At 40.3% G+C, this 23,722-nt stretch overlaps 1 protein-coding gene across 2 annotated transcripts in view; it reads left to right on the forward strand.

Moving 5' to 3' along the window:
- The window catches only part of MAP2K3 (mitogen-activated protein kinase kinase 3), a 79,127-nt gene extending 55,728 nt beyond the window's left edge, over positions 1 to 23,399 (forward strand). For both annotated transcript variants that reach the window (XM_051999642.1, XM_051999649.1), the window contains exons 4-12: positions 1,936 to 2,049; positions 2,483 to 2,602; positions 3,824 to 3,940; positions 4,590 to 4,641; positions 11,450 to 11,577; positions 13,069 to 13,146; positions 16,845 to 16,984; positions 17,792 to 17,837; positions 20,370 to 23,399. In XM_051999642.1, the coding sequence (XP_051855602.1) occupies positions 1,936 to 2,049; positions 2,483 to 2,602; positions 3,824 to 3,940; positions 4,590 to 4,641; positions 11,450 to 11,577; positions 13,069 to 13,146; positions 16,845 to 16,984; positions 17,792 to 17,837; positions 20,370 to 20,453 (879 nt within the window). In that variant the 3' untranslated portion in view covers positions 20,454 to 23,399. The remainder of the gene's footprint in view (positions 1 to 1,935; positions 2,050 to 2,482; positions 2,603 to 3,823; positions 3,941 to 4,589; positions 4,642 to 11,449; positions 11,578 to 13,068; positions 13,147 to 16,844; positions 16,985 to 17,791; positions 17,838 to 20,369) is intronic.
- Positions 23,400 to 23,722: the final 323 nt, after the last annotated feature.

The raw sequence follows: 23,722 nt of genomic DNA on the forward strand, positions 1-23,722 counted from the left end.
TAAGATGCACACCCAACAATTTGTTTTTTATTTATTTTGGGGGGAAGGCAATCAAGGTTAAATGATTTACCCAGGATCACACATCTAGTAAGTATCCGAAGCTGAATTTGTATTCTGGTTCTTCTGACTCCAGAGTTGGTGCTCTAGTTGCTCCTATACCCAAAACTTTATTATTATTATTTTTTTTTTGTGAGCTTCAGCATTAAAAATCTTTTTTTTTTTTTTAAATTGAGGATCACTTTTTTTTTTTTATTTTTGGTATCATTTGTTGAGGCCTTTGACTTGATTTCTTTTTTTTTTTTTCATAATTATAACTTTTTATTGACAGAACCCATGCCTGGGTAATTTTTTACAACATTATCCCTTGCATTCACTTCTGTTCCGACTTTTCCCCTCCCTACCTCTACCCCCTCCCCGAGATGGCAAGCAGTTCTATACATGTTGAATATATCACAGTATATCCTAGATACAATATATGTGTGCAGAACCAAACATTTCTCTTGTTGCACAGGAAGAATTGGGAGAATGACATTTTTTTAAAGCCATTGTTCTGACCTTCATGCTAGAATAAGACACCCAACATTTTAAGTACTTTAAACAGTGTGTATATAACTTATATGTATACACAGTTTCCTAAGGCTGCTAGTAGATAAAGTTTAAAGGTACAAGAGGGGTCCTTCAGTCTCTGAGCATTTTGTTGCCTCCAGGATGTGAGAAGGAAGTTTTGTGAGGTGACACAAATGAGATATCTAGGTATTTGAGAGGTTTCCTGGTATCCTGAGGTCCTTTGAATCAGTAGTTCTCATTTGGTTATAAAACCCCATTCAAATGACTTAGCATTGAGTTATTTTTTTAATTTCTAAGAACAAAAAGAAAACTTACAGAACAAACTTTTTCTTGAGACTGTCAGTTTGCTGCTATATGTTTAATTTGAGAGGAGGAAATAATCAGCAGTGAGAGAGTGTTGCTTCAGTTTTTCCCCAGTCACATTCACCTGACAAAAATTAAGCCCTAGTCCAGGCTGGTGGCTGCTAATACTCAGGCTTCCCCCTGAGTTTCCCTGGAGGCAGTGGAATGAGTGGGAATAATGTCTAGTGAATGGAAGGGGGATTCCTCTCTCCCATAGCAGGGGCTGCTCTAGCTCCTCACCCTCGCTGTTCTCTCCTATCCCTGATAGTTCCATTGACAGTGTGAAAATTGTTGGCAATTATGTACGAGATAATAACAATCCTTCATGGTTTTCCTTCCCTTAGGAATTTTTCTTCCAACCAGTCTCTACTTTTTAGAAAAAATCCTTCAGTAAACATTTATTAAACACCTAGTTTATTAAGCATTTATTAAGCACCTGTACTAAATGTTGGTGGCAAAAAGATACACACACACACACACACACACACTCTTACACATCCCATATTCACACACAAAATATCCTTGGAATGTGTTAAATCTGGATTGGTGGTTAATACACCGGTAGTTTGGAGTAAACAATCATGGTGTTTCCTTATTCCGGCGGCATCTGACTCATTATCACTTAAAAATTCCTGAACCTTTTTCTGTCTGTGTGATGGCACATGCTGTGGGCAGGGTAGAGTTAATGAGACCAACTAGATTTCCAGCTCATTGATTTCCCAGGGGGTACAAGGACTTTTCTGTCAGCCCAAGGATAATGTCTGGACATTTGTGAAGGGGATAAAGTCCAGTTGGCTCTCTGAGGTCATGTGAGGGTTTTGGCTGTGTCTGTAGAAGGTTAAGCTGCTAAAGTTTTCCTATGTTGTATCATATTATATATGTGTATATATATTATATTTATTATAGCCGGATGGTGGCTCTTGATGAGGGGAGAGGGAGCTGAGAATAGCCATATGTATTCCTTGGGGATGAGGGCATTGTTCAGGCGTTGGACCCTTACCGATTTTCTCTTTTCTGTCCCTCAAGAACTTTGAAGTGGCAGCCGATGATTTAGTTTCCATATCAGAGTTGGGTCGGGGTGCCTACGGAGTAGTGGAGAAAGTTCGACACGCCCAGAGTGGAACCATCATGGCTGTCAAGGTAATAAATGGAGCCCCAGAGTCAGATGATGTGGCTGATGTATGAGCATTAAGACCTGTTGCCTGACCTGGCACCAATTATTACTGCTCTGAGATGAACCTTGCCCAGAGGGTGGAGTGTTCTGAAAGAAGGGTTTTCATATTGAAAAATAGTAGGAAAATGGGATCTTAGTCATGAAAAGACTCACAGGTCTGAAAAGAACTTCAAGAAATTCTCTGTTCATGGGTCGGATGAAATGGGCTCCCCTGGTCTAAGAGAGTTTACAGCTCTCTCCTATTGATGGCTTTCAGAGGAGATTGTATTTCTTTCCACTGATAATCACAGCTATCTGACAGTGCCTGTGGCCAGGCTTTCTCCCATATCCTACCTCATTAAGAGGATGTGCAATGGACTCCAATAATAGGATTTACTCAGAGGTTATTTCCCTCCCCAGAGGATCCGAGCGACTGTGAACACTCAGGAACAGAAGAGGCTTCTCATGGATCTGGATATCTCCATGAGGACTGTTGACTGCTTCTATACTGTCACCTTCTATGGGGCCCTTTTCAGAGAGGTAAAAAGAGGGGTGGGGGAGAGGTGAAGACAGATCTGATTAAACTATGGGTTTCCCCCATGCTTAGTATGGGTGGATGAAGCATGGGGATGAATGGAATTTCAGAGGAACAGAAACTCAAGTTAAGTCAGCAAACATTTGTTAAGTGCTGGGGAAAGGCAAAAATAGTTCCCACTTCCAAGAAATTCACAATTTTTTTTATTGAAGCTTTTTATTTTCAAAACATATGCAAGAATAATTTTTCAACATTGATTCTTGCAAAACCTTGTGTTCCAATTTCCCCCTCTTTCCCTTCAACCCTTCCCTTAGATGGCAAGTAATCCAATATATGTTAAACATGGTAAAATATATATAGATCGAATATAGGCATATATTTATACAATTATCTTGCTGCATAAGAAAAATCTGATCAAAAAGGAAGAAAAAATGAGAAAAAATAAAATGCAAGCAAACAGCAACAAAAGAAGTAAAAATGCTATGTTGTGAAACACACTCAGTTCCCATTGTCCTCTCTCTGGGTGTAGATAGCTTTTTTCATCACAAGATCAGTGGAACTGACCTGAATCATCTCATTGTTGAGAACAGTCACGTCCATCAGAATTGATTATCATATAATCTTGCTGTTGCTGTGTACAATGATCTCCTGGATCTGTTCTTAACATCAGTAGGAACTCACCATTTGATGAGTATATACAACATGCAAACAACTATGTACAAACAAAATAAGTGTTTGTGTGTGTGTGAAATATAATTTGCATATATATACATGCACACATAATATAATATATGTATGTAAGACAAATTTGAGTCTCTTCTTCCACTGTAGCCAGATCCACTGGACAGCTTGATTAGTCTGTGACATAGTTATTGAATAAAATCCCATAGTAACTACCTCTTGGGTTATAAGTTAATGGAGTTAGAGTTGGAAGGGATCTTAGAGGTATTGAATTCAACACCCTCACTTTATACATAAGAAAGCTTGGGCACAGAGAGGCCCAGGATCACATAGCTACTAAGTGTTTGAGGTGGAATTTGAATCCAGGGCTTTATAATTTGTGGTCCAGCTCTCTTTTCTTTTTTCTTGGAAACAATGGTCACTTCTGCCAGGTCTGTGGCTTGGTAAAGCTACCCTAACATTGAGTAGGGGTTGGAGGGATACTGGGAGTGGGAAGGGAATATTAAGGTTTTCCTGTTGATTTCCTTATTCTCTGCTGCCACCAGGGTGATGTATGGATCTGTATGGAACTGATGGACACCTCCTTGGACAAATTTTATAAGAAGGTTCTGGAGAAGGAGATGACCATACCAGAGGATATTCTAGGCGAAATAGCAGTGTCTGTAAGTGGCTGAGTTGCTCTCTTTACCCTTTTGAATTTGGGGTGTTGAAAGGGTGGGGGATGAACAAGGAGATGGTGCTTGCCATCATAACACAAGAATCCTATCAAGATATAGCTTTGAGATGAGGATCCCAGCCTGGAAGAGGAGAGCTGTGATCGATCATTCAATCACAGGGAAGACCTGGATCTGCTTGACACAGCCTTCTAAATCGTTAGACTGGTCAATTTTTTAGTCATCCATTGGTCTTTATGAAGTCCTTGGCTCTTGGATTAAAATCTTCTTCGTGTGGGAGATGTGCTTATGAGTGACATAGTAGTCCCGCCACCTTGGGATGTTGGGGATTTGCAATTGGAGTGCTTTATAATTTTAAAGCAAATGCATTCCTGACCTTCTTCACCATAATTTTCCAGCTCACTTAACTCTATGTTCCCATTATTTTAGTCTCAGAATTGCCCAATGCCTTGTTTGAACTTGACTGCTGAGTTGTCACCTGTAGATGCTGAGCAGAGGCACTTTTTCTTTCCCCTTTAAATAAAAAGTGTGGAATTGCCCCTTCTCCCCTTTAAGTAACCTAGTAAGCCTTTTTATGTTTGAATAACTCATCCCTCTCTTTCTTCCTTCCCCTTTTTTTTCCTCATGGCATTCCAAGATTGTTCGAGCTCTGGAGCACTTACATAGTAAACTGTCTGTGATTCACAGAGGTAAGTGCTACCCTTGTGCTGAATCATTTGTTCATTCACTCATTCATTCATCTATCATTCTGCAATATGGAATGAACTGTCTGTGGATGATTCAGGGAAATAGGTGTTTCCCTTCCTTGTGCCAATTCTTTTGAATCTTCAGAGTCTCTGGAGTTAGGGGGATTTAGGAGGTGGGTACCCTTCTAGGAAGGGAGCCAATGTTTTATTGAGCTCCATTTGTTTCCTTGTATTATCTTGGCCAGGACTCAAGAGTGCCAAAAGACAAAGAGGAAACCCACTTGGAATGTGGCACTATTCTATTATTACCAGTGGAGGAAGGGTGGTGTGTGTGTATAATAAATGTTGGACTTAAGAGTCTGGAGACCTGGATTCAAATCCTAGCTCTGACATTGGCTAACTTGTTAAGTCATGCAACTCAGTTTTCTTATCCATAAAATATGAAGAATAATACTTGGACTATACACTTCATAGAGTTGTTTTAGGAAAAGTGCTTTGTAAATATGAAAGTGTTTTAGAAATGTATTTAGAGGGACAGCTAGGTAGTGCAATGGATAGAGTACCAACCCTGAAGTTAGGAGGACCTGAGTTCAAATGTGATCTTAGACACTTATCATTTCCTAGCTGTGTGACTCTGGGCAAGTCACATAATCCTATTCACAAGTGATTTAAAAAAAAATAACATTTTATTTTTCCAAATATGTGCAAAGATAGATTTCAACATTCACCTTTGTAAAATCCTGTGTTCCAAGTTTTTCTCCCTGTCTCCCTCCCTCTCCCCTTCCCAAGACAGCAAACAATCTGATATAAGTTAAACATGTGCAATTCCTGTAAATCTATTTCCATAGTCATGATGTACAAGAAAAATCAGAGCAAAAGGGGAAAAAACATGAGAAAGGAAAAAAAAAATCAAGCAAACAAATAACAAAAAAAGGATCCACATTTAGTTTTCATAGTTCTGTCTCTATGATTGGCATTTTCCATTACAAGTCTATTGGAATTGTCTTGAATCACATCATTCAAACAACTTTAAAATAAGCCTCAAATAAAATTTATGAGAAGCAGAGCCAGTGAAGGATCAGGGTAAGATATTCTTCCAGCTTAAGACAGTTCAGGAGATCAGCAGGAGAAGTCTGTAATACTGGGGTGGAGGGTCAGCCTGGAGTACACATAGATCAGCAGCAGGCTTTGGAGGTAACTGTGATAGCAGCAGTTTTTGGGAACTCTCAGCCCAGAGAGAGGGGTGTGTGTGTGTGTGTGTGTGTGTGTGTGTGTGTGTGTGTGTAGGCATTTTGTTTAGAAGGAGATTATAGGGGACCCTTTGTTGGCACTGGAAGTAGCTGGCACTGTTTGGCAACTCTTGCTTATACACAGTTCTGGGTTGCAGTTCCAGGGTGGAGAGGAGAGCTTGTGATCATTCAATCACAAGGGAGCATTTCCAAGGCAGAAAGGAACAGTAACACTTATAGCTGCAGGGGAACAAGGGACCTGGTGACAGTTCAGGAACCAAGAGGAACATTAGCACTTGTGGCTGAAAGAGGAGCAAGAGCCCTTCCTGGGTAATGATCAGAGCACATATTAGAAAGCAGTGATCAAATCTCTCCCCAGATCATACCACTTTGGAAGCACTAAAAACTTGCAGATACTCAGAATTAGCTCTGAAAACAGCAGCACCAGAAAGCCTGGTGCTTGGGATAGTGCCTTCCCATCTCCAAGTGATCAGAGCCGAAGTTTAAAGTCAAGAAATGGGGTGGAAAAAATGAGCAAACAATAGAAAAAGAACTCGATCATAAAAAAAACTACTGTGATGACAGGGAAGACCAAGACACAAATCCAAAAGACTTTGTGAAAATACCTATAGTGAAAGATGTAGAAAAATACTGATTGGACACAAGCCCAACAAGAATTCTTGGAAAAGTTAAAGAAAGCTATGTATAGTAGAGGAAAAATTTAGAAAAGAAATAACAATAATGCAAGAAAATTATGAAAAGAATAAATTCTGTGTGAAAGAGGCACAAAAAATAACACCTTAAAAATAGAATTGGGAAAATGGAAAAAGAGGCACAAAAATTAGAATTGGGCAATGACTCCATGAGATATCTCAAGAGTCAATAAAATAAAAATTTAAAAAACAAACAAAATTGAGACTAGGTAAAATGTCTCACCAGAAATTAGCTGATCTGGAAAATAGATTGAGGATTTGTAACTTAAGAATTATTGGATTAACTGAACCATTATCATAAAAAGAGCCTTGACATCATATTTTGAGAAGTTAGCCAGGAAAACCATCTCAGTATCTCAGATCCAGAAGGCAAAATAGAGATGGAAAGAATCCACTAATCACCTACAGAAAGAGATCCCCAAATCAAAATTCCCAGGAATATTTTAATTAAATTCCAGTGTTCTCAGGTCAAAGAGAAAATACTTCAGGCAGCAAGAAACAATTCAGATATCATAGAGGCTCAGGATCAAACAAGATTTGGTGGCTTATACATAAAAGGAACAGAAGTCTTGGAATATGATATTCCTGAAGGCAAAGAAGCCAGGATTTCAACTAAGAGTAATCTATTCCCCCCAAATAGGTGTAAAACTCTGGGGTGGGAGATGGATATTTAATGAAATTGGGGAGTTTTAAGCATTCCTTATGAAAAGATCAGAGTTGAGTAGAAAATTTGACATTCTAACACAAGATTCCAAAGAAAAATAAAAAAAGCAAACATGAAAAATTATGAGACTCAATAAATTAAAACTGTTTACATTCCCATTTGGGAAAGTGATACATATAATTCCTAAGAACTTGATCATCATTAGGCCATTTAGAACCTTCTTGGAGAAGGAAATGGCAAAGTACTCCAGTTTCTCTGCCCAGAAAACCCCAAATGGGGTCATGAAGAGTTGGACAGAACTAAAATGACAAAACAATAACAACAAGAGCAGAACCAATCTACTTAGGCAAAGAGAATGGGTGTGAATTGATTGAATAGGGATTATGTCCTCCCCCCCCCCCAAAAAAAAATGAAGGGGTAAGAAAGATGCACTGGGAGAGGGGGAAGTGGAAAAAATTATCTCACATAAAAGAGATGCACAAGGACGTTTTAGAATAGAAAATGGGAGTGAGGTGGGCAGTGCTTGATTCATCAGAATAGATTTAGAGAGGGAGAAAATATGTGCATGTTTATGTGTGTATATGTGTTCGTGTGTATATATACATACATATACACACAAAGTTGTGTATAGAAGTCTATATTTCCCAACAAGGCAATAGGAGGGGAAGGAGGTAAAAGAAGAGGGGAGGGAAATGATAAAAGGGAAGCCAAATTAAGGGAGGCAATGGTCAGAGCAAAATGGTCTTTTGAGGAGGTACAGGATAAAAAGAGAGAGAAGAATAAATGGAAGAAAATAGGATTAGAAACAAGAATCCACAATATGTTTACAAGAGACACACTTGAAGTAAACACACAGAATTAAAATAGAACAGACTCTATTATTTTTCAGCTGAAGTTAAAAAAAAGGAAGGGGTAGTAATCATCATCTCAGACAAAGCAAAAGCAAAAATAAATCTTGTTAAAAGAGATAATCAGGGAGGCAGTTAGATGTCACAATAGATAGAGTATTGACCCCTGGAGTCAGGAAGACCTGAGTTCAAATGTGGTCATTAAATCCTTATTAGCTGTGTGACCCTGGACAAGTCACTTACCCCCAATTTTAAGAGGTAATCAGGGCAACTACATGTTGTTAAAAGATACCATAGACAGTGAAATAATATCAAAAAAATTTACAATAAAATTTTTTTTGGATAAAGACCTCTTTTCTTAAATATGTTGGCAACTGAATCAAATTTATTAAAATGAAAGCTATTCCTTGATTGATCAATTGTCAAGGGATGTGAACAGGCAGTTTTCAGAAGAAGAAATCGAAATTATAACTATGAAAAAAATGCTCTAAATTACTATTGATTAGAGAAATACAAATTAAAACAACTGTGAAGTACCACCTCGTCTATCAGAAATGACAAATACTGGAAGGGATGAGGGAAAATAGGTACACTAATGAATTGTTGATGGAGTTGTGAACTGGTCCAAGCATTCTGGAGAACAATTTGAAACTGTTCCCAAAAGGCTATAAAATGACATATGCTTTGGGCCAGCCATACCACTACTAGGTCTGCATCTCAAAGAGACTTAAAGAAAAAGGATTAGTACAAAAATGTTTATGTACAAATCTATTTATAGCAATTCTTTTTGTGGTGACAAAGAATTGGAAATGGAGAGGAAACTTGTGAGCCTTCATTTCTTTTGATGGGCTTGAGTTTCTTCCTCTCTAAGATACTGTAGTATAAGAAATAACAAAGGGGATGATTTCAGAAAGACATGGGGAAACCCATATGAAATGATGCAAAGTGAAATGAGTAGAACCAGATCATAGTACACACCATTACATAATAATGGTGTTATTATGTAACAACATTGCTGTTACATATGATCAGCTCTGAAAGACTTGGTTACTCTGATTAATACAATGATTCAAGATAGTCCCAAAGGACTCATGATGAAAAATGCTATCTACCTCCAGAGAAAGAACTGTGGAATCTGAGTGCAGACTGAAATTTAGTTGTCTCACTTTTTATTTTGCTTTTTGTGTTTATGTGATATGACTGAGGTGGGAATATATTTTGCATGATTTCACATGTATAATTAATATCATGTTATTTGTCTTTTCAGTGGATGGGGAAAAAATTTGGAATGCATTTATGTTCCCAATATGTAAAGCTATTTAGAAAAGCTAATGCCGACCTCTTTAATTAAATAAGCATTTTAAAGAATTTACTATGCACTGGGCACTGATGCTACCAGAACAAAGTGGTTCTGGAAAGAGAGTTGTGCCCCATATCTGACATAATCTTTATTTTACTATGGATGCTGGAAAAGCTGTTGGGAGTCAGGATGGCTTAATCCTGTCTGTCACTAGCTGTGCCATCTTGAGTGAGACTTCATTTCTTTTTTCTGGGCTTGAGTTTCTTCCCCTCTTAGATACAAGGATTGTATTAAATTAAGTGGAAAAAGCATTGGATTTAAAGTCAGAGAACCTGAATTTGAATACTGGCCCTCATGCTTAACCAGCTAATGATTGTGGAACAAGCCATTTACTTTCTGTGAAACTAGGAAGCAAGATCTATTGAAGAGGTGTCTTACACACTCAAGAGACTCATGGGGAGAGGGAAGGAAGAAAGGTACAAGAGATCAACCCTGAAATTATATCACTATCTCCTAGTATGGCCCAACCAGATTAAAATGTGATTGTTCCCCAAACTTAAAGTGCTCTATAAATGTCACTTTTGCTATTAAGGCCTACTATAATAGACTTTAGCATCCTCCTTTTTGCATCTAATGTAGAATAATATGACTGCCCATAGTTATTTTAGGCTTATTGATCTTTCTCCCTTCTAAGCCACTTTTACAAAATACATTTACAAAATATGTGTATTTTACAAAATACATACACCTCTCTTAGCAGGAGGTGCTCTGATATGATGAGGACAGTGATGTAATTTCAGGGCTGATCTCCTTGTACCTTTTTCTTCTTCCTTCCCTATTGCCCTTTTTCTCAGCAGCTTCAGTGGCTCCCTATCAACATGAAAGTTCCCTAGCACCTGACATCTTTCTATCTTTCCAATCTTTTTTTTTTAAAGTATGTTATTTCCTTCATTATACTATATATACTTCAGCCATACTGAACTACTTGTGATTCTATGAATATGCTGCTTCATCTCCTTTTTTTTTTTTTGCACTGATTGCTTTTTATGCCTACAATGCTTTTATTACCTTTGCCTTATTTTTCCTTAGATCAATTTTTACCTTCTCTAGGACCCCATTTTCAACCCCTCCAACTTCAAGTACCTTTTGAAGTTACCTAGTATGCTTTCTCTCTGTACCTTGTTATCCATGTTAGAATGTGATTTCCTTGAAGACAGGAACTGTTTTTGTCTTTCATTGTGTTTGTAGTACTTAGGTGTAGTAACTGGTGTCTAGTAGATGCTTCATAAATGCTTGGTGACTATTGACTGATTAACTCAATGTCAGTCACATGAAATGCTTGTTCACTGAATTCTAAAATGAGGTTTCATCATGGGGTGGATTTGGTACTGTGGTTCAGAAGTGGTGTCTTGAGTTTGCTAGGACTAGAAGAAAGGGTCCTGGAGAAGTCATCCAAATTGGCAGGGAAACTATCCTCATCAAGAGTTTCTGATATCAATGAATTGCCCAAAGGGGTCACGACTCTTTATGAATCTTAGTGGCCCTATTTGGATTTTCTTGGCAGAGTGCTTGGCCATTTCTTTTTCCAGCTCATTTTATGGATAAGGAAATTGAGACCCATAGGGCTAAGTGATTTGCCTTGGAGTCACACAGCTAGTAAATATCTGAGACCTGATTTGAACTCAGGAAAATGTATATTCCTTACTCCAGGACTGGCCCATTCACATTGCTTACTTCTTCAGGGTACACCATTTCATTTTCATTAATTGTCCTATATAAGATATAATTTTGAACACTCTTCTGCACATACTCATGTTTGTCAAGGTCCCTTTTAAAATGTGGCACTTAGACTTGAAATTAAGTGTGGTCTAGCCCTGTGTCATAGCAGCAATCTAGCTGGGAAAAAGGAAATGTGGGTTTTAGTTCTGACTCTGTCATTAACTGTGTGATCTGGGGCAGATAATCATCTGGAAAGCCTTTTTCTTTCCCTGACTTTTTCTTCTTCCCCTTTTAAAATTTTTGACCATGTTTCTATTTCCTTTCCTGGCTCCTGTTAGATGTCAAGCCATCCAATGTTCTTATCAACAAGCAAGGCCACGTAAAAATGTGTGACTTTGGGATCAGTGGCTACTTGGTGGATTCAGTTGCCAAAACCATGGATGCTGGTTGCAAACCCTATATGGCGGTAAGTGGAGCACAATCTAGATCAGAAGGAAAGCATAGTTTTCTCACCTGCCCTCTCTCAGAACAGGATAGTTAGTGGCCTCCCATGACAAGCTTCTGCTGATAAAAACAGTAGCTTGGGACCAGATATAAGGCTCTGAGTTAAATCATTTTCATATCTGTTAAATGGAGATAGTGAAACCTACTGAACCAGTAAAAGCACCATGCTGTGGATTGTGGGTTTCCTTTTTCTCAGTTGTTCATTCTAATTCTGACACTCTTGGGTCCTGGGGCCTTGGTCTAAACTGCCTGGCCACCTCAGAGACAAAGCTTCTGAAAAAAGCCCTAAAGAAGCATGTAGGAGGATTGCCCACAGCTAATTTTTAACCCTAGATCATCTTCCCCCCTTCTACCAAAAGGGCTTCTAGTTTCCCTCATCCCTCTGAACCTTGTGTCTCTTTAGAGACTGCACACTCTAGCCAAGCTAAAACATAATCAGGAATGAGTTTTGGGGGGAGTGCAAGGAAAATTTTTATCACAAAACCAAGTAAGAAAGATTTTAGGATTATCCACTCTTTGGTATTATTCATGCCTCTGATTCTCTTCTTTGCCATAGCTGAATGAAACTTGCTAACTCCAAACAGTACAAACTGCATGATTCTTCACTGTGAGAATGATATTTTTATTGGCACCAAATGCTGATACTTTCCTGCTATCTCCTGAGTATAAACAGTCTTTTTTTTTTTTTTTTTTAAACAAATGCCCACTAGGAAATGTGGAACAGATAATCATCTGGAAAGCTGTTTTCTTAACCTGACTTTTTCTTCTTCTCCTTTTAAAATTTTTGATCATGTTTCTATTTCCCTTCCTGGTTCCTGTTAGATGTCAAGTCATCCAATGTTCTTATCAACAAGGAAGGCCGCATAAAAATGTGGGACAGTTTTCTGTCCACTAGGACAGCTGTTCCTGACAAACTGAGAATTTTAGTCATAGTAGAGGGAGGGGGGAATGATGGAAAAGGAACTTCACTACATAATGTGGAGGTTCTACTTGGAATGATATTGAATAAATCAATTTTTCCCCTTTCGGCCAAAGTTTTCTCTGTAAAATGAGGGTATCAGACTTCATGATCTCTTGAGTTTCCTGTCAGGTCTCAGATTTGATTCTTTGAGTAAGTAGAATGAACCTTTTTGAATCTCTTAAAATGAGGATAATATTAGCACCTACTTCCAAGGGTCTCTTTGATGATCAAATGAGGTATTTTGGGTAAAGTGCTTTGCAAACTGTAAAGAGCTGTATAAATGCCAACTGTTGTTATTGAAAAGCCATTTTCAGAGTTGGCCCCCAGCTTCCCTGGTTCTTCCCTTCACCCTTGAGCTTCAGAGATGTTATTACAAACTGTATCCTCAGTCTATTGCGTATTTTGTTTTTGGATAAACCATGCAGTATGAATCCTCCTTGGGGCATCTTAAGCACACGAACTGCCTTAATTTCTCACTCTTCACTCTTACAGCCAGAGAGAATCAACCCGGAGCTGAACCAAAAAGGCTACAATGTCAAATCAGATGTCTGGAGCCTGGGAATCACTATGGTAAAGGATAGAACGTGTCCCTGGGCTGAATCTGCCTCTTTTGGGTCACTTGGGGCTGGGGGAGGGAGGAGAAGGAGGAAAACTTTGGGAGTACCCCCAGTCTCTATCATCCCTCCAGAAATCAAGTGAAAAAACTTCAGTGTACACATGAGAAAATCAGTGATTGGTTATGTGAGGGGCAGGAAGGTGTGGAAATGGGGCTGAAAATGTGGGAGCTGGGGAAAGTGTAGAGGAGCAACATGGTACAGTAATATAGTCCAAGGACTTGAATTCAAAACCTGATTTTTTTTTTTTTAAGCTAACCTTGTATGAAATGAATCAAGTCCCTTTAACTTCTTCGTGCCTCGTCCGCTCTCATCTATGAAATGGGGATGAGTGAGTGACTGAGTGTGTTTAACCAAATGGTCTGTGAGGTCCCTTCTAGCTTTAAATCTGTGAATTTTAAATAAGTGAGACCAAGTTAAAATGAGGATAGATTTCAGTGAAATCACAGCAACTATACTCAGTAGGATGGGAGCCGGCACTGAAGGAGTTTTTCCTTGGTGGAAGGTTTTATGGGATAGTTGTGTGTTTGGTCCTTAGATCTTTTTTTAGCATCAGTTGGTGGAACTATTTCTTCCCCCCAACCTCCACATCTTCTGAGTCACTGTCCTGTGCCACCAGTATAGGACATGACACCATGTAGTGGAAATGAATGTAATTGAATGAGGACATAGATTCAAATGCTGACTCTGCGGCTTGTTGCCCTCGGAGACCTTGGACACTCGGGCTTGGACAAATCACTACTTTTTGTCTATTTCCCTGTAAAATGAGAGGGTTGGTTTACATCTCTGAGGCCCCTTTGAAATCTAACTTCCAGTTCCCTCCTGCTTTTACAGCACATGTGTGGGGATGATGGCCCCAATTTTGAACCCTAGGGATGGCTCTGATTGCTGGACTCCTGAATTCTCTCCCATCAATGTTTTTTGGGGAGGACTTTTTGCCAGCTTATGATAACTTGGGCGTTTCTTTGTGTTTAAAAATAGAATTTAGGTGGTGCACTGTTGTTAAGGGAAATTCTGGGCATGCATTAATTAATATGGCATTTAGGGAGATTCTCAGGCCTTTGGCATTGACTCACTTCCCCTTTCCCCTACTTTATGGGGCTAAGAAAGAGGGAATAAGTTTGTATTTCTCCCCAGGGCATTTCAAGCTGATGTTTTATTTGTCCAGTGGATTTCCCCCAGACCCTTCCCTGGCATTGTTTCCTAGGTTCCCCATCTCCCCCAAAGTTTTCCTGCCTTCCGGCCAAGTTCTCCAAAATTTCTCCACCCTCATGACTCTGCTTTCAGTCCAAAACAGTGAGCTCATTGGCACCTTCCACTCCTCCCTTCTCTAGTACAGGAAGTGCCTTAACATTGGTCTCTGAAGGTCCTGGCCAACCCGATTGCCTTGTAGGAAGCCCAGCTGGTTCCTATTGTGGAACAGGGAAAACACTACTTAAGGCTGCCCTCCCGTGGCTGCTTCTGAGGCTGTTTCTAGATTTTCTCAAATGCAAATATATGCCTTAGTCCTTTCTCTCCCCCATCCCTCCCAGCAGATGCTCATAACCCCTTGCCTGAGTGAGGGAGAAAGGCAAAGGATCATAATCATGCCTATTTGGGATGCTCTAAAGGGGGAAAATGTCTCCTTCCTTGAAATAAATATTGTGCACATAAGGTTTAGGATTGAGTGTTAAAAGGGAAGCTCAGAGATAGTTGATCCCTTTTGTTGTTTTGACAGAACAAATGATTGCAGTGTTAGGTGCAGAGATAGGGTGTGTTGATAAGCAAGCTTTTGTTGACTGCAGAAATGTTCAGTTTCTCCAGTACTTTCTTGGCTCAGTCAGCGTTTACTGAGCGTCTACTATGTGCTTTTGAGCAGTTTTGATATTTTGCTTGTTTACACTATTGATTTCTGAGCAAACCAATTTTTTGGTTCAGCCTCTGCAGAGGCAGACTTCACCTTACTATGTGGAACAACCTTTATTTCCAGAATAGTGTATCTGAATAAATTAAGTTTTATTGTCTGAGAGATATGCATGCAAATTTATATGTGTGCATATAAATATATGTGTATATGTAACGTCTGTGCATACATATATAGACATAATTACATGTTATAGTTCTAGAGCTGCATAAATTATAAACATATGTGTGTCTTTTTAAACATGGAGTATGGGCTGATATCAGTGAGGAATTAGAAATTCACTAATTAAGAACATGTTTACTCTTTTATTTCCAGTTCTAATCATTTGTTTGAACTACAATCTCTTGAGCCCATTATTCACTTGTGCCTTTCAGTAACAGCTGAGGTTGAATTTTAAAAATTCTCTGGCTTTCATACTCCTGATCTTCTAGCAAGGTTTAAGGACGGTTTGTTATTTTCATATGAATGAACAGTTGTCATTTGACACAGATGACCTTCACTTAATGAAGATACTGTTTCTTCTTAAGTTTAAAAAATAATTCAAAACACTATTTGAAAATAATCTATTTCATGTGTCTTTATGACATGTAGTGAGTATGAGTATGGATCATGTGATTGTAGATTATGGGATTATATCAAGACTGGGGAGGAAAAAACCTCAAACATCAAATCTTTTTTTTTTTTAAATTCTTTAAAATAGTATTTTTTTTATTATAGCTTTTTATTTACAAGATATATGCATGGGTAATTTTACAGCATTGACAATTGCCAAACCTTTTGTTCCAATTTTTCCCCTCCTTCCTTCCATCCCCTCCCCCAGATGGCAGGTTGACCAATACATGTGAAATATGTTAAAGTATAAATTAAATACAATATAAGTATACATGTCCAAACAGTTATTTTGCTGTACAAAAAGAATTGGACTTTGAAATAGTGCACAATTAGCCTGTGAAGGAAATGAAAAATTCAGGCAGACAAAAATAGAGAGATTGGGAATTCTATATAGTGGTTCATAGTCATCTCTCAGAATTATTTCGCTTCAACCATCAAATCTAAAGTCTCTTCTCTCTCTTTGGGGTGAGGATTTTAACAGAACAGATTAAAATACCTATCCTTTCTATCTGTTCAACCTGTTGAAGTACTAAACCTAGTTTAAAAAAAAAAAAAAAGGACTAAGCAATTAAAAAAAAAATCCCAGTTCCTAGATAAAATCTGCTTTGACCAGATACTCCTTGATGTACTTCACTGGCTTGATGACCAAGTTCCCCATCTTTCTTTCTGCCTTCTGATTTCCATCTCAAGTTGAGCTTATTGTCTCTGGATTTTCTGTATGTATCCCATAAGTTTGGGTTAGATAAGGTCCTGTTGTGGCCAGGGACTTGTCTGTGTGGTATTTATGTCAAACTCCATTTCTGGAAATCTCCCTTCTTGGGATGAGAGAGTTACCCCCTATTATAGAAAGAACGATTACCAGCTTAGCTAAAAGTGCCAGCAGGAGAATCTGGCCCTGTGAGCCCAGTCCATTAGACTGAATGTAGTCAAGAGAGAAATGGGAAATTGGAGCTTCTCTTCTGCTTTGGCTGGCTAGGTTTTGAGTGCCTAAGTTTTTCTCTATTTGTCCAGTAGAATGGTATCAACATTTTGACCTCTCATGGGTTCAGGACTGGGTGAGGGTATAATCTGTGTGGGATTGTGGAAGGGTGAGGGGAAGTGGTTGATGAAAGTTAATGGTCTTATTCTCTGGGTTACAGATTGAGATGGCCATTCTTCGGTTTCCATATGAGTCATGGGGGACCCCATTCCAGCAGCTGAAACAGGTGGTAGAAGAGCCTTCTCCTCAGCTCCCTGCCGACCGCTTCTCTCCTGAGTTTGTGGACTTCACAGCCCAATGGTGAGTTTTTTTTCTCGTGATGATGATGATGGTGGTGGTAATGGCTTTTTGTGAGGCTGAGGTTTTAGACAAAATCATTCTCCTGGAGAAAGAGAGGTCTTTACCCCTTTCCAATGGGGCTGGCTAAACTTCCAGAGCTTTTCAGCAAGGCTAGTGGGTGCCATGTTTTCTCTGGGCCACACATTGTTCTTAAGCTGGTGGTGGTCTTGAAGGGGAGAGTGGGCAAAGAGCCTCATTTCTAACTACTTTAATTGAAACCTCATAGAGAGCCCTTGGAAAGGCTCTTAGAGGTCACCTACCTGCTCCAGCCTCTGCCTCAGTATAGGATAGATGATCAGCCAGCCTGTTTTAAACCCTGCCATTAAGTTTAAAACAGCCTAATCTACCTCTAACTTTAGGACATTCATATTTCTATTAAGGTAGTGTACATAGTGCAGTGGATCTCAACATTATTTTTGTTCTGTAAATCCCCTTCAGAAAAGGGTAAATTAATAAGTACTCATATAGTCTGAAATGATTTGCTACCTAAGATGCTATTAAAGAGTTTTAAGCATGAATCTCCAAGGGATATTCACACCACGAAATGGAGGAACTGTTGGCATAGTGAAAAAGGCACTAGACTTGGAGTTAGAAATATCTTCTTTAAGTCTTGCAGTATATATCAGTTCTTCCTTGCCCTCTTGGCAGGCGAAATCTCTCTCTGGGCTCCTAGGGTTGGGCAGGGAAGGGTTGGGGAAGGAATGTATGATCTCTTGCTCTTCATTCCCTGCTCAGAAGATTCATGTCTGTTCTGCTTTTCCATTGTAGCTTGAGGAAGAATCCCGCAGAGCGAATGAGCTACCTGCAGCTAATGGTGAGTGTCAGAGAATCGACTTCCCCATACAAAAGCAATACTTTGCAAGTGTAAAGAACACACCAGATGGTATTACCCTGGATGTCAGAGGCTATGACTGCCCTGGGAGGCAGGTCAAGATCCAGTTAGGGAGATTCCAGAATACCAGCCCATTCAGAATTCATTTCTCCTCAAATGAATTGTTTAGCCCAGGGTGGGGGTATATAGAATGTTGGCTGGTAAGCAGATTTCTTTTGCTTTCTTTAAACATTTTTTATCAATGTCTTTTGTTCTTCTTTCACCTTCATTTCCAAGTATATTCCTTCACCTTCCACATCAAGAGGGAGGTTTCTTTTAATAAAGTTCTTAGCTGTAGGAATTGGGGCACACTTTTGGGGAAAAATGGCTTTTGGCCAGTGGGAAATCAGAGGCATGGAAAGCCCAAAACTTTAATTAGCTCTGGGGGGAAGTGGTCTGGGACAGGAAAAGGCATGCTTAGTGACTCAGTGACTTTCCTCAAGTCCATGTGGAGCTTACACAAATCTTAGGGGAAAATTCACATACCATAGCCTGGACCTCAAGAGCAATTGGTTGGCTACCGGGTTTGCCTCCTGGCATGAGCCAGCGCCAGGGCTGGAGTCAATTCTGGCTTTGGGCACAGGATAGAAAAGCCCTCCACGTGATCGACTTTTGGTATAGCTGAGTACCTGCACCAGAGATGGACTGCTCACTGGGCCATCGCTTCTATGCTGGCACAGTTGGAGTTGTACTCTGAGGCGATCGCAGCTTGGAAAGTGGTGGATCTCGGCCTTTTTCCCATGGTGAAAGATTAGTTTGTGGGTCATGGGACCTTGAATTGATGGAGCTACAGCAAAGAGAGCTCACCTAGGGAATTAACGCCCACCTTCTAAGGAAGGCTTGTTTAACCCAAGGGTATGAAATTCTGGCCTGGGCCAGATCTAAAGGGGATTGCTTGGATCTGCAGAAATCCTCAGAGAATCAGCCCAGGAATAGGAAAAAAAAAAAAAAAACTAGTCTTAAGAGGCAGAATTTGAATTCAGATCTTACTTAGCCTCTCCCCCCATAACTGTCATGTGACATCTCTGTGCCCCAGTTTTATTTTTATTATAAATGAGGGAGAAATGTACTTAAGGTGCTTTTCTTTATAGGGTTATTGTGAGAAAGGGGTACTTGAAACTCAAAAGAACATAGAAATGCTCATTGACACCAGCCAGTCTTTGTTTTCTGAGATCAAATAATTCTGAGCCTGCCAGAGAGGCAGTCCCACAGGGCTCTCTGACCCTCGAGAACTTCTTACTTGGGGGATCTTAGAACTGGAATCAGCTGATGCTGCTTCAGTTAGGGCTTGTGGGCTTCTCCAGGATCTGGGAGATCCCCTGTATTGGCCAGAGTGATGGAGATACAGGCGGAGAAAGAGTAGCAGTTATCTAGACATCTGAGAGGGGACAATTCCTGCTTTGTTAGGTTAAATTTAGTCAGCATCTGTCTGGGGAATATACCTGCCTTCATGGATTTTGCACTCTAGTTAAGTAATCAGGACTTACCACACACACACACACACACACACACACACACACACATGTGCATGCATGCATACTCATACACATACTAATAAATACAAAATAATTTGGATGGGTGTGGAGATCAGGAAAGGTTTCTTGTAAAAGTACTATCAAACTCAGCTTCGAAGGGCACTAAGAAGAGGAGGTAGGGCAGAAGGGGGGATGTCTTCCAGACATGGAGGTCCAGCCTCCAGAGGTGGGTAGCAGATGGAATGCTGTGTATTCCTGCAATACCCTGGATAGTGCAAGGATTATTTCTTAGCCACATTTTGCTGATGAGGCTTCCCCACTATAGTTCTTAAACCGTTGACTTCATATCCATGCTCTTCTAGAATGATACAAACATAGGATAGGGACTGGATCTATGCTTTCATTGATACAGAGTGAGGAAACCTCTCTCTCTCCATCAGTACCCTCTCTGAAACTTAGGGTTTTGGGGGGAGTCGCTTGGAACTCTGAAAGATAAAGAAAATTGTCTAGAATCTCACAATATGTATCAGAAGTGGGATTGAATCGGAGTCTTCCTGACTCCAAGATCAGTTTTTGCTCCACACTGTTTCTCAGTAGTGATGTACTTGTTAAAATGTATATTACACTGTTTGGACATGTATACTTACATTGTATTTATTTTATACTTTAACATATTTAACATGGTTGGTCAATCTGCCATCGGAGGAGGGGGGCGGGAAAGGAGGGGAAAAGTTGGAACAAAGGTCTTGCAATTGTCAATGCATATATCTTGTATATAAAAAGGTATAATAAAAAGAATAAAATGTATGTTACAGATAAGAAGTACAGTGAGCTATCAGGAAGGGGAGCCATCCTTGGTGGGAGTCATTGAGGAAGCTTCATGAAGGATGGTAGGATTTGGAGGCAGTCATTCAGGGAGAGAGAATAGGGCCAGCAGCACCTCATCCTGTGCCATTCCTGATGAAATGACCCAGCCTGGCTTTTGTTTTCTCTCCAACAGGAGCATCCTTTCTTCACTTTGCACAAAACCAAAGAGACAGACATCGCCGCCTTTGTGAAGGAGATCCTGGGCGAGGACTCATAGGGAAAGGACATTATTGCTCTATGGAGAATCTTCTTCCCCTCTCCCTGGAAAGAAATGAGGAACAGCGTTCTCGGTGGTTTGCACAGATCACGTAGTCCCCAGCCCTGTCCACCTGCAGCCTGGAGCACGGCGTTAGTTTATCTCGTGTCATCCTGTGTACCTTTGAGCTAAAAGAGCTACCTAGCCAGCACCATGGAAATCCAAAGCCAAGAACAATGTCAGGTCGTTGCTTCCACAGAAGCCCATGTGACATTGGGCATGTGGAGTTTCTTCACTGGCGAGACTCTCACAACCACGACTCCCGAGGGCTGAGAAACCAGTCCTTTGCTTAGCCAGGAACTGGGCCTGAAGAGTTAAGATGTTGGGGTGATGGTGGTTCTGAAGGCAGGAGGGTAGATCCAGCAGGTCTTGCAATGTGCCATTTGTCCCAAGTGCCAAGAAAACTGACCTACTAAGCAGAGCTGTCCAATGTTTTGAGTAGAGTGAGTTTCTGGGACTACCAGCTCTGTAATTTTGTTGTTGTTGTCCAGTCATTTATTCATTACTTCCCCCAAATCTCTTTCTTTCTCTCAGCCTTGGAGAAACCTTTCCTCCTCCTGATACCTCTTACCCATAAGGTGTAGAAGCTCCTATCTCTGTACCGATACCCTTCATTTTTTTTAGACTCTGGAGTCCCTGTCCTTGGAGGGAGAGCTTTGAGCTACTGGGTGGTGGGATGGCATTGGCCAAGTAGCCTTTGAATAAAGCTATGGGAAGAAGCTTGTCCTGGGTAGTGATAGGAAGCTTAATACTAGGTGAGAAAGACAGTATGTCATCCTCAGTGACTGGTGAGGTCATTGTCCCTTTCCCTCTTATTGTTTCCAGCCCAGTACATCCCCTTTTCTAGGGCTTGAGTGTGTGGATATGTCATGGAAGTGGTGGGTGTGAGAAATGAGGATTTGGCCCTCCTCCTGTTCCCCAAGGTGCCGGGCTCTCAGAAGCTCTGCAAGTCCCCTCATGGGCCCAGTGACCTGCTAAGCTGTTCCAGAATCCACTCCCAAACCATCTCTTCTATACTAGCCTTGGGGATCAGATCAGGTCCTTTTTTTTTTTTTTTGTCCTTCTGACAACCCAAGAGTGTTATGAGCCTATATAAACAGTAAATTGTATAGGGTAGGCAAAACTTAGGTTGTATATTTTTTATATCTATATATAATGAACTTTTAAAATTGTTTCCTTGTTTTAATCTGATGACATAGTCCTCCCTCCTTGGGAAATGGGCGCTGGGGGTCATACCTGATTACTGTGAATACCAGAGGGTTGGTCCCATCCCCTATCCTGGGTCTTTGCCCAGGCTGCACCTCCTTCCTAGAAGACCCTTTCCCTCCTTTCCTCCCTCTCTTAGAAACCCGCAGCCTTTCTTCAAGGATTAGTTTAGGGATAACCTCTTACATAAAGCTTTTCCTCATTTTTCTGCTGAGAACTTCCCTTGGGGTGAGAAGGAGCAGAAGGAGCTATCTGCTCCCAGAAGGACTGTCTGTCCAGACAAAATTGTTCCAGATTATCTATAATTTTCAAGAAGAGTGAATGGGTGTGGAAATAAACTTTAGGACCAGTTATTTTCTTTGAGGAAGTGTCCAGCTTTGAAACTGCTGGGGGTGGAGATGGAGAGAAGTACGGTATGGATGCTGTAAAGCTGACTTGGTCAAGAAGCTAATGTTCACACAGTTCAGGGGTCCCTCAAACTTTTTAAATAGGGAGTCAGTTCACTGTCCCTCAGACTGTTGGAGGGCCGGACTATAGTAAAAACAAAAACTTTGTTTTGTGGGCCTTTAAATAAAGAAACTTCATAGCCCTGGGTGAGGGGGATAATCATCCTCAGCTGCCGCATCTGGCCTGTGGGCCGTAGTTTGAGGACCCTTATGTTAGTTCAAAAGATTTTAGGATGCTTACCTCGGAGTGGGGATGGGATGCCCCAGACTCCTTAGACCTGCTTTCCAACAAATAGGTTCAATTCCAACAGGTCTTGCCACAAACCTCTCTCCCTTTCTTCCTCTGTTTCTTTCTCTCAGCTTTGGAGAAATCTCTCTTCCTCCTGATACCTATCACTCATAAGGTATAGCAACTCTCTCTCTGTACCAATGACCTCCATTTTCTTTTTAGACTCTGAACTCCCTATCCTTGGAGGGAGAGCTTTCCCTTCCTCTGCCCCCTCCCAGTTTAAACTGAAGCTCTGTGCCCTTTGTTCAAAGGTGGTAGTGGAGGGGTCACCTTTCCTCTAAGGATTGTATAATCCAGAGGGGCTTTCAAATGATTCGTTGGAGAGAAATGTAATTATAGTTGTTGCAGCTGTGGGAGTTTCACTGTCTGAGCTGCATGGGGAGTTTTGAATGTTTCCAGTGTTTCTGGGAATGGTCTATATTCTTCCCTCCTTCCCCTTTCCCCCAAGAAAAAAAAAGAGTAAATGTGCAAACCATCCTGATTCTTTGAAATATGTGTGGGTATCCTGCTGCCTACACTAGGGTGTGAAGTTTGGTCATAAACGTTAACTTGCTTGGTTGTTTTGAGTTAATTTTTTAATTTATCTTACGTTTTGTTTTTCTCTTGCTTTGAGGGTTTGGCTATTTTTTCTTGCATGGATTAGATGCCTTTCACTCTTCCCTCTCCCCCAGTGGGTGTTAGCTCACCCAGTTACAAGGCATTGCTTTATCAAAATGTCTGGCTAACTATTGGTAGCGATGGGGGTAGATGGGGACATCACTGTGTCTCCCAAGGCCTCTGTTCAAAGAGGAGTGAGGGGCAGGTGAGTTCCTACCCATTAACATACAGCTCCTGTCCTGTGGATGCTGGTGGGAGTGGTGCCTTTGACTTCCAAGGGATGTGTTCTTCCACTGTGGAAGATTTACTTTGGGGATTGTTTAAAAAAATTTTTTTAAAGAAAAAATTGAGGGAGAAAATATATATATATATAAAAAAGAAGCAGAATTTGGAAAATACTTGTTCCAGTAAAGAGGTAGGGCCATCCCACTGTCTTGGTCTCTGTTCCACCAGTCCCTGAGATGGAACCTGGTTGCTGTTTTCAATAAAAAGTAAAAAAAAATAAATAAATAAATAAAGTCACGTGTGAGAATATGTCTTAAACCACTATAAGTGATAAATGTTTCTTTTTTTGGGGGGGTGGGAAGGTATCAAAAAAACTGCATCCTTCTAGGGTAGATATATCTATCTATCTATCTATCTATCTATCTATCTATCTATCTATCTATCTATGTGGATACTTGTTCTTATTT

This window comes from Antechinus flavipes, chromosome 1 (genome assembly GCF_016432865.1).
Source record: "Antechinus flavipes isolate AdamAnt ecotype Samford, QLD, Australia chromosome 1, AdamAnt_v2, whole genome shotgun sequence".
NCBI lineage: Eukaryota > Metazoa > Chordata > Mammalia > Dasyuromorphia > Dasyuridae > Antechinus > Antechinus flavipes.